The sequence below is a fragment of the Pseudonaja textilis genome, chromosome 3, assembly GCF_049901715.1.
Source record: "Pseudonaja textilis isolate UNSWEBS1 chromosome 3, rPseTex1.2, whole genome shotgun sequence".
NCBI classification, from domain to species: Eukaryota; Metazoa; Chordata; class Lepidosauria; order Squamata; family Elapidae; genus Pseudonaja; species Pseudonaja textilis.
In genome coordinates, this window is record NC_141992.1 from 61,363,912 (window position 1) to 61,379,414 (window position 15,503).

The 15,503-nt window shown below is 36.6% G+C and overlaps 1 protein-coding gene across 6 annotated transcripts in view; it reads right to left on the bottom strand.

Annotated features, from left to right (window-relative positions):
- The window catches only part of SLC1A7 (solute carrier family 1 member 7), a 39,650-nt gene that overhangs the window by 10,814 nt on the left and 13,333 nt on the right, over positions 1-15,503 (bottom strand). For 3 of the 6 annotated variants that reach the window (XM_087929928.1, XM_026707157.2, XM_087929932.1), the window contains exons 3-8: positions 14,301-14,516; positions 8,824-8,866; positions 5,210-5,429; positions 2,312-2,411; positions 1,281-1,514; positions 94-288 (exon numbers count right to left, since the gene is read on the bottom strand). In XM_087929928.1, coding sequence (XP_087786054.1) covers positions 94-288; positions 1,281-1,514; positions 2,312-2,411; positions 5,210-5,429; positions 8,824-8,866; positions 14,301-14,516 — 1,008 coding nt within the window. Of the gene's footprint in view, positions 1-93; positions 289-1,280; positions 1,515-2,311; positions 2,412-5,209; positions 5,430-8,823; positions 8,867-12,041; positions 12,581-14,300; positions 14,517-15,503 lie in introns of those variants that run through there. The other 3 variants (XM_087929929.1, XM_087929931.1, XM_087929930.1) reach the window with 2 other exon arrangements.

The following is a 15,503-nucleotide window of genomic DNA, read 5'->3' on the forward strand; positions in this document are numbered from 1 at the left end:
ATTATTATCTGCTATGCTGGACATTGAAGACCAGGACATTGTTTTTTTCTGCAGAAGCCTATGAATCAGGGATTCTGCCCCCTCCCATTTTACCTTATGGTAATGATCTGTCCAAAATCAAGTTCATAGTTGTTTACTTGGGCGATGAAAATAGCTGCTACTGCTTCATAAAGGGCTGTTCCGTCCATGTTGATTGTAGCCCCTACTGGGAGCACAAACCTAGCAACCCTCCGGTCCACATGATTATTCTCTAATAAGCACTTAAAAGTTATAGGTAAAGTGGCAGAACTGCAAAACAACAACAACAACAAAAAAAAAGGGGTAGTTTAGACTGAAGTTAGCAGAATAATGTAGTTTAGAAATTTGCTTACATAAGCAAATTTAAGGCAAAGTTATTTGCACCTATGCATTATTGGGTAAAAACTATTACATAAATGTCCTGATTCATTCAATATCTTAACTGATAATAACAAAGCTATAAAAATGAATTATATTATTTAAAGAAAAAAGTGCAAAAGCTATGACCCATCATAATATTGGAAATGTCTCATTATCATTTTCCATTATCATTTTTTTTGTTACTAACGAATTATCCTCCCGAATTTGATTCTATCTCTTTGTTTTTTCTATTGCTTTGTCCCAATACCTGAAAATTGTATTTGTATTAGCATATAACATAACATATTTTGGATCTTTTGCTTTTCCCCCATGCTTTTTATTTATTTTTAAATCTGAGAATGAAATAAATACAAGGGAATGGGAATAATTATAAATGTGCCTGTAAGAAAATGTTTCATTTCCCGTTTGGAACCAGGGCGAGTGCATGCGCAGCTCCACTTGAATGAGAAGCTCATGCTCACAGCGGTCCATATGCACCTCCCCTCTGCCAAGCTGGAAAGGTTGGGGACCGCTGATCTAAGGACAGAAATTGGAAGGATTAAATCCAGAAAAAGAACAGTATTCCAAGTTTGCTGTGAGAATGGATTTTTCAATTTTTTTCTTCAGCAACCTGCAGCACCTAACTGATCTTTGCTAGTCATGCAGTGTTGGGCCAAGGTAACAGGCAGAGTCAATAACCACCAGCAAATTGTAGGACTATTGACTAGACCAGGAATTGTAACAATACAGTGGCAAATTACTGCCATATTAGTGCTAAGAAAATTGCATGAGTGTGACCGTAATATCGTCGGAATTGAAACATGACTTGAGAGAAACATCTTTTTTTTTTCTTAAAAATTAAGAAAGCATTGCTCCACAACTTTAATCATTGCAGCATGTACCTGGATGATGTGGCCAGAGCAATAAGCAGTGCTTGAAGAATGCCTCTGATAAAGACAATGGGGTTCTTCTTGGTGATGAAGAAATACAACATTGGCAAAATAACGAGTCCGTGAACGACTAATCCACAAAGTACTGTAACAGCATAAAATCCTAGTTTCTTCCCAATGGCTGTGGGATCATCCATTTCCAAAATCTTACCAGCAATAAGAAACACTATTCCAAATGGAAAATACCTAAGAAGGAATAAAGAGATATTCTGTGCAAAGAATACATCCATATAAAAATAGGGGGAAAAACCAAATGAATGGAAAGTGCAATATTTTGGTGAAAGTATTGCAGCTGGATTACAGAGACCTAGGCTTCAAGTCCCATCTGACCAAAGTGCTTGCTTGAAGACTTTATCCAGCTCTATTCTCTCAATCCAATCTTCCCTATAGAGTTGTTATTATGGGGATAAAATATAAAGAAATATCTATATATTACCTTGGCTCTCCAATGGAACAATAAATAGAAATGCAGCAAATAGATGCAGCAAATAAATGCATCCTTGAAGTACCACAGATATTATTGTAAGACAAAATGGGTCTTATTCTGCAAGATATTTTTGCAATACAATTTGGCCTCTACAAGTGTACAGGTGAATCTCCCTTTTGACAGAAGTGCTAAAGGTGTATGTCCTTATGGTAGGAACTCAACTCGTAGATAGGTTAGGAAGAACTGGTTTTGGAACTCTAATTATTATTTCTTTCTTGGATAGTTTTCCTCTTAGTATAAGCAGAAGCCCAGCCCATTGCAATCTCATATAGTGAGGCACAAGAAATATCAAGACAATATTCATGTGGAATTTGATTTCTGCCTGAAAACATCCTACAAGCCAATGTTTACAAATATCCTTTTAAAAGGAGAATGCACGCAACCCTGTACATGTTTTTTAGATCACTCAGCAACCCACACAGTTTATGTAAGCTGATTTTATTGCTGATTACATACTTTTACTTGTTAATATTTATTTCTCCTGACATTTACTTACCATACAGTCACAGCCACTATCTTCATGACCGATTCGTTTAAACACTGGCAAAAACTCACCAAGGGAACTCCACTGGTACCCATTCTCCCCAGCATTATACCTACAAATATATAAATGTCTTAGTTGCTTCTTATTTATATTCATTTAAACTTCTATAATATACTTTGAGCCTTTCCTCACTTGCCCCTAACCATGATAAAAACATGTCCTAGCAAAAAAAATTTCTGCTCTATTCCTATAACGTTCTTTTTTATCTCAATCCCTGAGCATGAATGAGACAAGTTTAAAGTCAATCTTGGCTATATTTGTGTTGAAGTAGCATTGCCCCTATTCTTCTTTAAGAGCAGCCTTGAGTATAAAATCAATTAAGATTTGTTGTTAGGGAGAGAAATTAGGTGAGCAACTGTGACTGAGAACAGAGACATGGGATAAACAAGGATGTTCCCCAATGGGACCATTAAATTCCATGCTAGTTTATTTACTACTTTTTCAAGGGTGAAAGGAGAGCAAATTCAGTTAAGCCTTGATCACCTTCACTGCGATCTGGAAATATATCTGAAATTTGAATTACCAGATAATTGTATGGCTGGTAATGAGTCACATTTTTGAGTAATGTATGTTAGGAATTACATATTTTGAACAACACAGGCTCCATCATTATGTGTCATAACTGTGAGCATAAGGACATAACTGATCTCTGCTAGATCTGGTCCATCTAATCCAGCATCTTGTTCTCCCAGTGATCAACCCCTTCACAAGGAAGCTCCATAGACCCCTCATCAGAGGGAGTTGCTGCATCACTCTAATTCATGGGTATTTGAGACAAATTTGGCAAAATGTATGTTATGACAAGTGGATCCTAGCAAAGAAAACTAATCTCATCCAGAACCATCAACGTTATTGACCTAGAAAAGCCGTAGTTATCTCTGGACTGAGGACAGTTTTCTTCCAAGTACCAGTTCAGGGGAACAAGATGAAAAAAGGCTATGACTTGCCAGAACTCCAGAGTAATCTTGTTGGCCACTATATACTTCAATATATACTCGTTGGCACAGTGGTTAGAGTGTAGTACTTACTGCAAGCTACTCCTACTGCAATTTGGCAGATCGAATCCCACCAGGCTCGATTGACTCAGTGTTCCATCCTTCCGAGGTGGGTAAAATGAGGACGCAAATTGTTGGGGGCAATAGGCTGACTCTGTAAAGCCCTTTGAGAGGGCTTGTAAAGCACTATAAAGTGGTATATAAGTCTAAGTGCTATTGCTATATAAAAGGAAGACAGTTTCTTCCAACACTGTGGGGTGGTACTAGAATGATAGGCTTCTTAAAAATTATAGATGTAAAAGAACCCTGAATCACTTTGCTCATTAGATACAGGGCAGTTGTCATTTAGTGGCTGCCTCACTTGGCAACAGTTACAACAGTGACAAAAAAGTAAGTTTACAAACAATCCTTGCATTTACAACCTTTAAGGGTCTTAAAAACAAAAGAAATTGAACTAAAATCATAAGCACACTTATGTGTTAAGCACACTTAACAGCTTTACTTAACAACTGAGTCACTGGTCCCAATTGTGGTTGCTAAATGAGGACAACCTGTAAAAAAGCTCTGTTAAGCCTATTTCTTCACTTTAAAAAGGAATTGAAAATCTTTGTCCTGTCTTCAAACTAGAAACAAACCAAACTGGTTATAAATTGTGCTAAGCTAGTCAAACATTCCAGACTGCTCTCTAGAGGACATTTTAAAAATTGCTGGACTGATTCTCCTGGAGTCATTCATTACCGTTCTGTTTAAAACAGACTGGAAAAGTTGTTTCAGAGTTTCATGTCAATATTCAAAAACTGGCAATACAGAAAAAGTTAGACTCAGTGTGGTTAAATTATAGAAGTGCCTAATAAAAGTCCACAGCTGTTCCTTTTGCCTCCAGTCCTGTCATACAAGGAGATCTATCCTCTCTTTTAATGTGAACTCTAATATTTAAAAAAATCTCTAAAATTTAGAATTAGTGGAGTGGGATTAAATCAGGGGTGGGATTCTACCAGTTTGCACCTATTTGCTAGAACCGGTTGTTAACATTCTAAGCAGTTCGGAGAACCGGTTGTTAGAAGGAATTACTGGCCTAATCCTGTAAGGAAGGCAGGAAGGAAACATTCTGGTATTGCTTACAGAAACTGCCTCTCCGTTAACCCTTATTACATCCTTGGCAAGACTAGACTTCCTGTCTCAGGAACGTCTCTGGAGTTTTTTCCCCCTCCTTTGCTGGTACTTTGGCTGTGTAGAGTGACCATTCAAAGTTACAAAGGCACTGAAAAAAGTGACTTATGACCGTTTTTCACGCTTACGACTGTTGCAACATCCCCACAGTCACGAGAGGCCAGGCGAGGAGATGCGTGCCTCAATGTGAGTGATGTTGAGTAGGCCATGCCCAGCCAGTAACATGACCACCAAGCCATGTCCACCCAGTCACATAACCACCAAGCCAGGCCCACCACCTAAGCCACGCCCACAGAACCGATTGCTAAAAAATGTGAATCCCACCCCTGGATTAGATGGAAGTACTTACTCCCTGACAAAGAAGTTCTAGAGAATAAAGTCATAATTAATTTACTGACTACATGCTATCTTTCTTTTAATGTGCATGTCTCCACAGTCCTTAAATTATATATTCAGAATTGTGAAATGTATTTTCCAAGCTAAAATGTTAGGGATTCTACAAAAAGCAATTAATTGGGGCACCTTCTAAATATCCTAGACTTCAATTCATGAAACCCAATTAGCATAAATAACTGAAATAGGTTGCTCAACTTGTCTGAAAAGCATTAGATAGCACATGACTAGTCTATTTCATGCAACAACTTCATTTGACATGCTATTTAAAAACAACAACTTACTTACTTACCCATGGTAGCAGAGAATATTACAATTCCCAACACATTCATGCCTTCACTAGTTCCTGGCTCTGATTTATAAGTCACTTCTGGTGGTGGTGTAATATCCAAAGCAAAATTCTGGATGTTGGATCCATTTTCATCTTGCACACCATAGATTATAATTCGGCGACTAATACTTTCAGATGGTGTTTTGCTCACTTTGACAATTGGAATGCTTTTGGTTTGATACTGAAAGAACATAGGTCATCTGGGTTATGTGCAAAAGGATATTCTATTGCTGTGTTTCTCATTCTTGGCAACTTTGAAACATGTGGACTTTAACTCCCAGAATACTCCAGACAGCAGGGGAATTCTGGGATTTAAGTCCACACATCTTAAAGTTCCTGAGGCTGTGAAACACTACTCTTATCACTTGAAATTTAAAATTATTTTCAAATTTTCAAATCTCAAATGAAGAAAACAATACAATTGAAAAACAACATTTATTTATTTTATTTATTTTTATTTGTCAATTGCGTACAAGATAATAGGTATAAGTAAAAACATAGCTATGAATACATGGATACATATAAGAAAAATAAAAAAATATATAAAAGAAACAATAGGACAGGGACCGTAGGCAGGTTGGTGCGCTTATGCATGCCCCCTACAGACCTCTTAGGAAAGGGGTGAGGTCAATAGTAGACAGTCTAAGGTAAAAGTTTTTGGGGTTTGGGGGAAAAACCACACAGTCAGGTAGAGTATTCCAGACATTGACCACTCTGTTGCTGAAGTCGTATTTTCTGCAATCAATTAACCTTGTTTACTCTTGTGTTGTTATGGTTGAAGCTGAAGTATTCATTGACAGGTAGGACATTGCAATGTATGATTTTATATACTATACTTAGATTGGACCGAAGGTGCCGTAGTTCTAGGTTTTCTAGGTCTAGAATTTCAAGTCTGGTGGCATAAGGTATTCTGCAATGAGTAGAGGAGTGGAGAACTCTTCTTGTAAAATATTTCTGGACTTTCTCAACTGTGTTAATATCAGATACGTAATGTGGGTTCCAGACTGATGAGCTGTATTCGAGTATTGGTCTAGCAAATGTTTTGTATGCTCTAGTTATTAGTGTAATATTACCAGAGAAAAAGCTACGTAAGATTAGGTTAACAACTCTTAACACCTTTTTGGCTATGTAGTTACAGTGGGCTCTAGCCTTAGGTCATTAGAGATGAATGCTCCAAGTTCCTTGACAGAGTTTGGATCATCAACAAGGTCTTGACTATTCAGCCTGTATTTTATTTTCTGATATATATTTTTTGCCAATATATAGGTCAGAGCATTTATTTGTTGAGATTTGAAGTTGCCATTTGTTTGACCATTCTGATACATAGTCAAGGTCTTTTTGAAGGGTATCAATATTGTCTGTGGTGTTGAATAGCTTTACATCATCAGCGAAGAGAACGCATTTGCTCTTGATATGATCACAGAGGTCATTTATGTAGAGTATGAAAAGAGTTGGTCCTAGAACACTGCCTTGGGGGACACCACTGTTGACAGGTACAGAATTTGATAGGACACTCCCAATTTTGACCATTTGTTGTCTGTTTGAGAGGAATGCTTCTGTCTAGTCATGCAGGTGTCCAACGGATGCAATTATAGAAAAAGCATTTATATCCCAAAATATTCAAAACTTTTCTATGAAGTTAGCATATTAAATATATTTTTAAATACGCAAATTTCAAATAAATGCAAAACAGTAATATTGCGGCTCCTCACATCTTATCCAATAACATTTCCTGGGTCTCCAACTCAAAAACAGATTTTTATGGGAGAATGAGATCTAAAGAGGGACAGAACAGGCAGAAAACTTCATTGTGCTGTTTATGGGAACAAAGTTAGGATCCCATCTCCAATTTGTCCTTCTGGATAAACCATATCACCCAACAGGGAAATATTTTATGTAGAAAACTGATGCCATTCTCCTCCATTAGTATCACCTCTCTCTTTTCCTATCACTTTTCTGTCATGTCTCTTTTCACAGAAGCTGGAGGAAATGGAATTTATGTATTAATGGCTTTAGCAGTTATTACAAGCTCTCCATCTGGAAGCATACATATATTTTGGCCTGGGAATCATTGCCATTTATTATTGCAAAGATTAAGAAAATACTGGTTTTTCCAAGGGGGGATTTGAGAGCTGTGGCTATCAATTTACTCTCTACACCAGAACAAACAATTCAGAGAGTACTTTTATATGGGATGGAAGAATAGATAGATGATTCATGGCTCGGTTAATCAATTGATTAATAGATACGGTGTTTTTATGAAGTCTAATAGGCTGCCATGTATGGCTTCGAACTACATTTAAAAATTACACGAAACTATTTGCTACCAGATATTAGACCCACATAATGGTAATAATAGTGAAAGGAACATATTCCTATCATAACAAATCTATTTCAATATTATCTACAGAAACCTTCTTCAAGAGTTACCTTCCAGATGCCTTGGGGTTTGCACTGATAATATATCTAGACTCCTATAGGAGAGAAAGCTGGAGCAGCAATAATTACCACCACTTTTCTCCAAATATATTCCTCCAAATACCTTAAATTGCATTCTGTCTTTGAGGAACACCAGGTTGGAGAAACTGTTTTATACACTACCAAGGAACAGCTTTTAAGGATTGTAGATGAGATCAGCCTGACAGCAACTGGATATACAACTGATATACTATATATTTTCCATGCAATGCCTAATACATAGGCAACTTGGCATTCCCCACATTTTTACATTCCATTGTCATCATGAGAAGCAACTGTGAAAGTTATTGTCCATAATATTTCAAGCTACCTAACCTGCATTTTTTAAAAAATCAAGACGATATTTCACTTATGGGACTTTGAATAGTTTAGAAGTCTACTGTAGGTATTTCTGCCTTCTGCTAATTTTCGTTTTACTTAACATTTGCTATTAGGAGTAAATCATGAACTGATGATGCTGATGGGTGATGCTAATGTTATCCATTCAATCATGTCTGACTCTTAGCAATTCTATGGACCAGAATCTCTCCTCTACCTCTTTGAGATTTTCTATACTGTGGCTGGTGTCTGCTTTGATGGAGTCCAGTCACTGTGTTCTTTGGTGGCCTTGTTTCCTTTTACCATTTGCTCTTCACAACATAAGCAATAGAATAACAGAATTGGAAGAGACCTTGGAGGTCTTCTAGTCCAACCCTCTGCTCAATCAGGAAACCTTATACCATTTCAGAAAAATGGTTGTCCAATCTCATCTTTAAAATTTCCAGTGTTGAAGCAGCCACAGCTTCTGGAGGCAAGTCATTCCACTGATTACTTGTTCTAACTGTGAGGAAATTTCTGCTTAGTTCTAGGTTGGTTGTCTCATTGGCTAGCTTCCCCTTGAATAATTGCTTTCTCCAGTGAGAATTTTTAATTTTTGTGACTATTAGGAAGAGTTCCTCACCAAAACTTAGTCAACATCTTTATTAAACTAAATAATGCAAGTGCTGGTGATTTTAGAGGTTCTCATGGGTTATTTGATGAACTGTATATGGCTCATCTAGTTTTTTTCTTATGAATTGCAAAGAAATATTTTAGCATTCAAAGAGCCAGATTCCCACCTGTTTAAAAGTGGCTTCCACAAGGTTGGCAGGAAACATGTTCCTGAAAAAAACAAAACAAATAAAACTAATCAAGGAATTAAATAGAATTTTAAACACAAAGCTTTGCAAGCTATAAATAAGCTGTCATTTACAATATAAAACATATTATGTGGCTAAAAAAATAACTTCAGGTACTTCATGGTAAGTGATTTTCCTATTTTTCCTCTTTTAAAACTTGGGGGAAATTGGAACAACGTGATATTCTGTTAATTTAAGTTTTTTTAAATTAATATTTCTAAACATTTATAGTAAATACCAGGCAAACATCCTGGCATTAAAAGTTAGGAGCTTGAAAACCATGAGATACAATACTTCTATGCCACCACAGTAATTTCTAAGTTTATCTCGCAACAATGCACCTGTAACTATTTGGAAATTCATCCAAGGCTTGTCATTACAAGGCTAGTACTGTATGTGCAAGTAGATTAGTTTGGTTCAATCAAGCATGATCTGTACAGATTCATTGTTGGGTAAGGAGACAGATTGCACCTAACATCAAATAAATCCAAACAATTCACATCACGCATGAATCTGGCAATGCATTTTTCTCACACTTTCAATTAAAAAATAAATTCTGAATCAGCATGTAATGAGAAAGACATTTTACCAGAAAAAAAGTTGTAATTTGAGTGATGGAAACATGATTATATCTCAGTAAATGTTTCATTTTTATGAAAAGCTTTTAGTTTTCCCCATGTTATTGGACACATATCTTCAAGTTATCCAAGAGATCTAAAATTATTCCCTTTTAATTACCTTTTAAAGTTCCAAGGGATCCTGATTCTTCCATACAGTCAAATCATCTGGGGTCATAGGTTGTATCCATGTACATTAGGAATTTGATTAATTCTGTTTGTGATGTGATTTGGATGAAAGGTGCTACAGACATGCAAAGGATTACTTTGCTGATTAAACGATAGACTAGCCGTTTATGATGGATAATTAATCTGAAGCAACTGTTTGGGGGGATGTTACATTCAGATTGAAGAGGAACAATGAGGTATGTGTGTCTTAGCAACCTTTGAACTTGTGCCTCACTTCTAGCTGCACTGACATGCAATTAGGATTATATGGAAGAAGAAACATCTGTCAGATGGTCATTAGTGATCTAATGTCAAAAAAAGTGTTAATGATTTTAGCATGTTGCTGTTTTCATTATTCTTTCTCTTGCAGGAATTAGGACTGTTCCTTTTAATAGATACTAAAGGACACCAACCCTGACTGTCCTTTGGAAGGACAGATACTGAAGCTGAAGCTCAAATACTTTGGTCGCCAAATGAGAAGACCCATTGGAAAAGACTCTGGTGTTGGGAAAGATTGAAGGCTAAAGGAGAAGGGGATGGCAGAAGATAGGATGGTTAGATAGTGTCATCAACATAATGAACATGAATTTGGGCAAAATCTAGGAAACAGTAGATGAAAAGGGAGCCTGCGTGCTGTGATCCATGGGATCACAAAGAGTCGGACACAATTTAGCGACTGAACAACAACATTTTAATAGAAGTGACTGGAACTCTTCCAATATATTTTCAATGGACTGTGGTTTTCCATGGTAAATCATTCTTCAAAATTAACTTTGTTGAAATGGCCAGAAGGTAAGTGAACAGGAGTTTAGGGTCACATCAGTTCTAGTAGAGTACAGGCCATGACAGACAATCTTGATATGCCACTAAAAAAATGAGTCTGTGCATGGTGGCAAGAGTTGTGTTGTGGAGGAGATGCAATTGGTCTGGAGCCTTTCTCCACTTTATAGAAACACAACTGTGAGAAAAAAAAAGCCATATAAAACTGAGCAAGTATTTTTATTAATTCCATCATGTTCTTGGAAAAACTTCAAACTACTGATTTTGAAATACCAGATTTCAAAAAACGATTTCTGCTCCTTTTGAAGTTACGCTATTGAATATGAGATTTGTGCTTCTGAAGTTCTCATTAGTCCTGTTGTACAATACTTCGATTGCTTTATTGGAGATGGGACCTTGGTACTGAAGACTTTCAAACTCTCTCAGCAGATTTTAATTTATAGTTATATTTATTTATATTTATAATTATTTTCAAATGGACACATTGATCTCAAAGATTATGGTGATGGTACTTTTTTTTAACAGGACTGTTTGAGCAGCACAGAGACCCTTTTCTTTATATTCAGATTCTTCTGGAAGATATGCTGCTCTTAAATATTCCTCTCATAGTGATGCTCTTATACTTCTTCATCTCTTTCATATTCTCTCTTAATCAAATGGAACAAATAAGCTGCTAAGACAATATCACTATTTAATTCTGTAAAGCTATTAACTGAATACTGCTGATCGTAGTTCTGCCTTAGCTTGTCTATAGCAGCTGGAAAGAATATTTCATTACCAGCAAAGTCCCATCATGTTTCAAAGAAATGCCATGATTTTCTTTCTTTTCCACCTGCTGAGCCTTCAAGCTTTTTTGTGCAACAGCTTTAAGCTACTTGTCTCCTGAGCCAAAACAACTGGGAATAAAGCTGGTTTCAGACATGTCTGTTAAGATTCCATTTTCAGCTTTGATAACAATGCTAGCCAAGTATACTATCTGACGAGTTATATGCTCCTCACTAACTGGTCAGTTTCTGTGATTCTTTACCCTCCTACCTACATGCTGGGGAAAACAACCTGGATCTCTTTTGTTTCTGTTTTTTTAAAACAGAGTTACCTTGAGGTAAGATGGGCTGCTAATAAATTTTACTAATAAAATAAATAAATGGCCCAATGTTTCATCAGTCCACCAGTCCATTGTTTACAATACAGTCCTTTCAGCAGTTTCAAGTCAGTTCTGCATTCATTTGCACTATTCAGTTGATCCTGAGGACACACATAAACCTCCAAGTTGCCTCAATGACTCCCAGAGAGTGCTAACTACCAGATGATTGTAAGGAATATAATTCCTTCCATTTTCCACCATTCAGTCAGAACTGAAGAATCTTCTTGGATGAGAAGCTAAATATCTTCAAGGAAAAAACAAATAAAGTCTAGCTGCCTTTTGAAAAAGCACCTCTGGGACAACCATGACCTGCATCATTAAGAATCTCCATAGACAATCCACCATTCATTTGCTCTCTTTGACCAGCTCACACTCTAATAGCTGAATATATGGATAGGAACCAAGAACTAATGGTTATTGGAGATACAGAAGGAATGTGCCTGGCTTACCAAGCATATAGAAATCAGGCCTCATGTAGACGTGTTCCTCTTCTTGGGTATAGATATTGCCCAAACGGGCTTGGAGGGCAGCAAACTGTAACAAAAAAAAGGATGGGAGAGGCTGGCCACTCCATACAGCAAGCAGTAGATTTACAGAAGTTGTCTAGAATGAATTAAAGAACAGCAAGTAATGGCAGTGTGAGTTGGAAAACACTACTTTGGAAGAAGATAAGGAAAGCATGCCTGCAACCTGTCCCTGTATTGAGATTGGGCAAATGAAACCATCCATCCAAGAACTCTCAATAGGATTTGTGAAGCATCACCCAACTTCAGAAGAGTCCTACTCCTAGGTCTATGGTAAGCCCATCCATTTCCTCTCAAATCCTCAGTTTGCTGTTCTGATCACAAAATACAATTCAAGATGAGTATGCTTTGTAATAAGGCTGCATGGCATTGTTCTTAGGTTTTCTGTTTCCAATCATTAAGTCTGAAAAAATTCTACAACTTCATTAAACCTCTCTGAAACATTAGCCAGGCAGATCATGGTTATCTTTGCAATATGTAACTACATTTGGCTGCCAGTGAAGATATATAGACATGTCCATGCCTGCTATCTATGTTTAATTACCTACCACTAATTAACATGGGAAGGAGAGCATATTCAAGAACATACAGTTAACACGCATGCCAGCTGCATGCATACTATGCAGATTGCTCAGGGCCGTAAAAAAGACTGACTCACTGCTTAAATCTAATGGCTTCAGTTATATTTCCACTTAGCTCTGCTTCCTGCTATAAACAGCTTTAAGTTTGATTTCCAGGTCTTTGCAAGCTGAACCAACAAGCATGACACACATGCTCGCTGTCAACACTGAGAATCCAAGGTTTCTTCTGAGGATAGAAATACATTTATGTTCAGTTTATAGACTCATAGTCTGCAAGAGAGAAAAAAGAAGCCAAAAATAAAAGAACCCAAAGAACTAATTAAGGAGCTTTCATCAGATAATTTTATATGAGGGAAGAATCAAATACAGGTGAAAAGATCATAATTGAGTAGCAGATGTTTTCTATGGACAAGTCTCAGCTTCTATTTCTAGCTCCTTCAATTGAAAAGATCAAATAGCAGGTAATAGGAAATGCCTCCGTCTGAGACTAGAGACCAGTCAATATATGAAATTAGATATACAAATAATCCAAAGTCCCAGGAAGAATTTGGGGGAAAATATTCGCAAATGCAATCATCTTAATGTGCACGTGATTTAATGTGATTCCATTACTTAAAACAATATTGTTAGAAATGAAAAGAAAATGGATTTCTTTATACTAAATAAGTGCCGATGATGAGTTCAGCATACAAAAAGCAGCCTGCAATGTGTCATGCCTCTTTTTTAAGATACTCTCTTCATGCTTCACACATACGCATATATGAACGCATATATATTATAACTTGCCATGAGAAAAAGAATTTGTTTTCTGTGGGTAGGTGTACAAAATAAACACCCCTACGGCAGGGGTATCAAACTCGTGGCCCATGGGCCAGATGCATCACGTGCTGGCCCCGCCCCCACCCATTTTAGCGAAGGGGAAAAAAGTCACGACACGACATGTCACGCTGCCGTGATGATGCAAATTTGACACCCTGCCCTATGGTTTCATAATAGAGAAATTTGAAGCAAAGCCAGCATTATCTCTGTGTTTAATAAACCATTTTGTTTGTTTTTCATGCATACTTTCAGTTTCCAATGGGCTCAGGCAGTATTCTGTTTTTGATGTCAAAGATGAAGCTGGCAAGATTTATGTACTTTTCAGAACAGGTTTTGATTGATTTGATATTTGTTCATTAATGGACACCATATTTTTCTCCTTCTACCAGCTATGACCATCTGGTTGCACAGATTACAATTTAGGTAATACTTGTAATTTTCTTCTGAGTGTATACATACATTGCATTAGAATTCAGGCCAAATGCTTATTCTTCTCCTTAGGCCTCCTTTACCTTTTTTTAAGTATTAGGGGAAATGGTAGCAAGAAAGGATAAATTTGTACATGCTAAAATGTTTTTCAGTTTGGGGAGTAGAAGGTAGTTCTACTTAAGTTTTAGGTTCTTTTAAATGAATTCATCACTGACCTTTGGTATTCATGGGTTTTAAAACATACATTTTAAAATGTGATTACTCAACACAGTTTAGCTTCACCGCTAGGCCATCACACAGTATCACTGAATATGTAAAATCTGAACCTTCATAAAATTAGTGAGAATGTTGTTACCGAATTAGATCCAGCAATGCATCTGCAGAACTCATTATTGGCTTCGCACCTTCTTGGGTGTCTTTTTTCTGAGCTGCCCCACCAGGATGGATAATAGAGACCATAATTATTCCCACAATCACAGCCACAAATGTAGTCCACAGATAGTAAGTGACTGTAATGATGCCTAATCGACTAGATGTTTTAGCATCCAGAGCTGCTAGTCCTGACATCAGGCTGTTGAAAGAAAACACAAAGTACCATAAGTCTTTTTTTCCTCCCTCTTCCTTCTTTTTTTCCTTCTTATTCAATTAGCTCTATTACTATATCCAGGGAAAGGACAACAAATTTCAATCTAACATCTCTTTGAGCAAATATAATTTTTAAAAGACTTGCTTTAGTCGTCTTTTGCAGGAGACTATAGGAAGGAGCTGACCAGGAAAGAATTAGCAGAAAACCTTATGTGAAGCCTAAATGGAAGATTCAATATTCACAATGTATGTGGCTAATTCATACTTTGTATTCAGGTTTAAAGGTTTAGGTTAAACTAAAATAGAGGAATCACATTGACTCATCTCTAAAGGTTGACACATTGAACAAGAATGTACTCTAATTTGTTTTGAAATAGAGAACATCATATATCTTTTTAGCCTCCAAAAAAGCTGCATACTTAATGAATCTAGCTATAACATTATGTCAGAAAGAAGTCACTAAACTTTAATGATCTTTAGTTCTAACAGGCAGCATCATAATCCAGAAATTAACTGAACTCTAAAGTCATGCAAGCAATCAAAACATGCATATAAATGGCAAACCATATATAATTTGAAGCATTTTAACTGTGTAAACCATTTCTTCTGGTACAGAATTATTATTTAAGTAAACAATTGTATTAATCTCTTCCAATCCCACCCCAACATTTTCTTCATTTAACTTTTTCATTATTAGATAAGCATACAAAATGGACTGATATGTGTGAGTGAAGCCAAACAACACATATATTCTCCATGTAATGCAGATTACCTCACATCTAAGAAAAAATACCTTTTCCAACCATTAAGTGCCTCTAAGACCTGATCCTGCTGACAAATGAACTTTACACTTTATAGCTATTTCATCTGCTTGACCTTTGCAGAAAAATGGAGGTGTCACAGGACAGTCACATATGAAAGAGAATGACATTGTAACATTAGATGAATGACCATAAGTTTATAAATTGCTAAA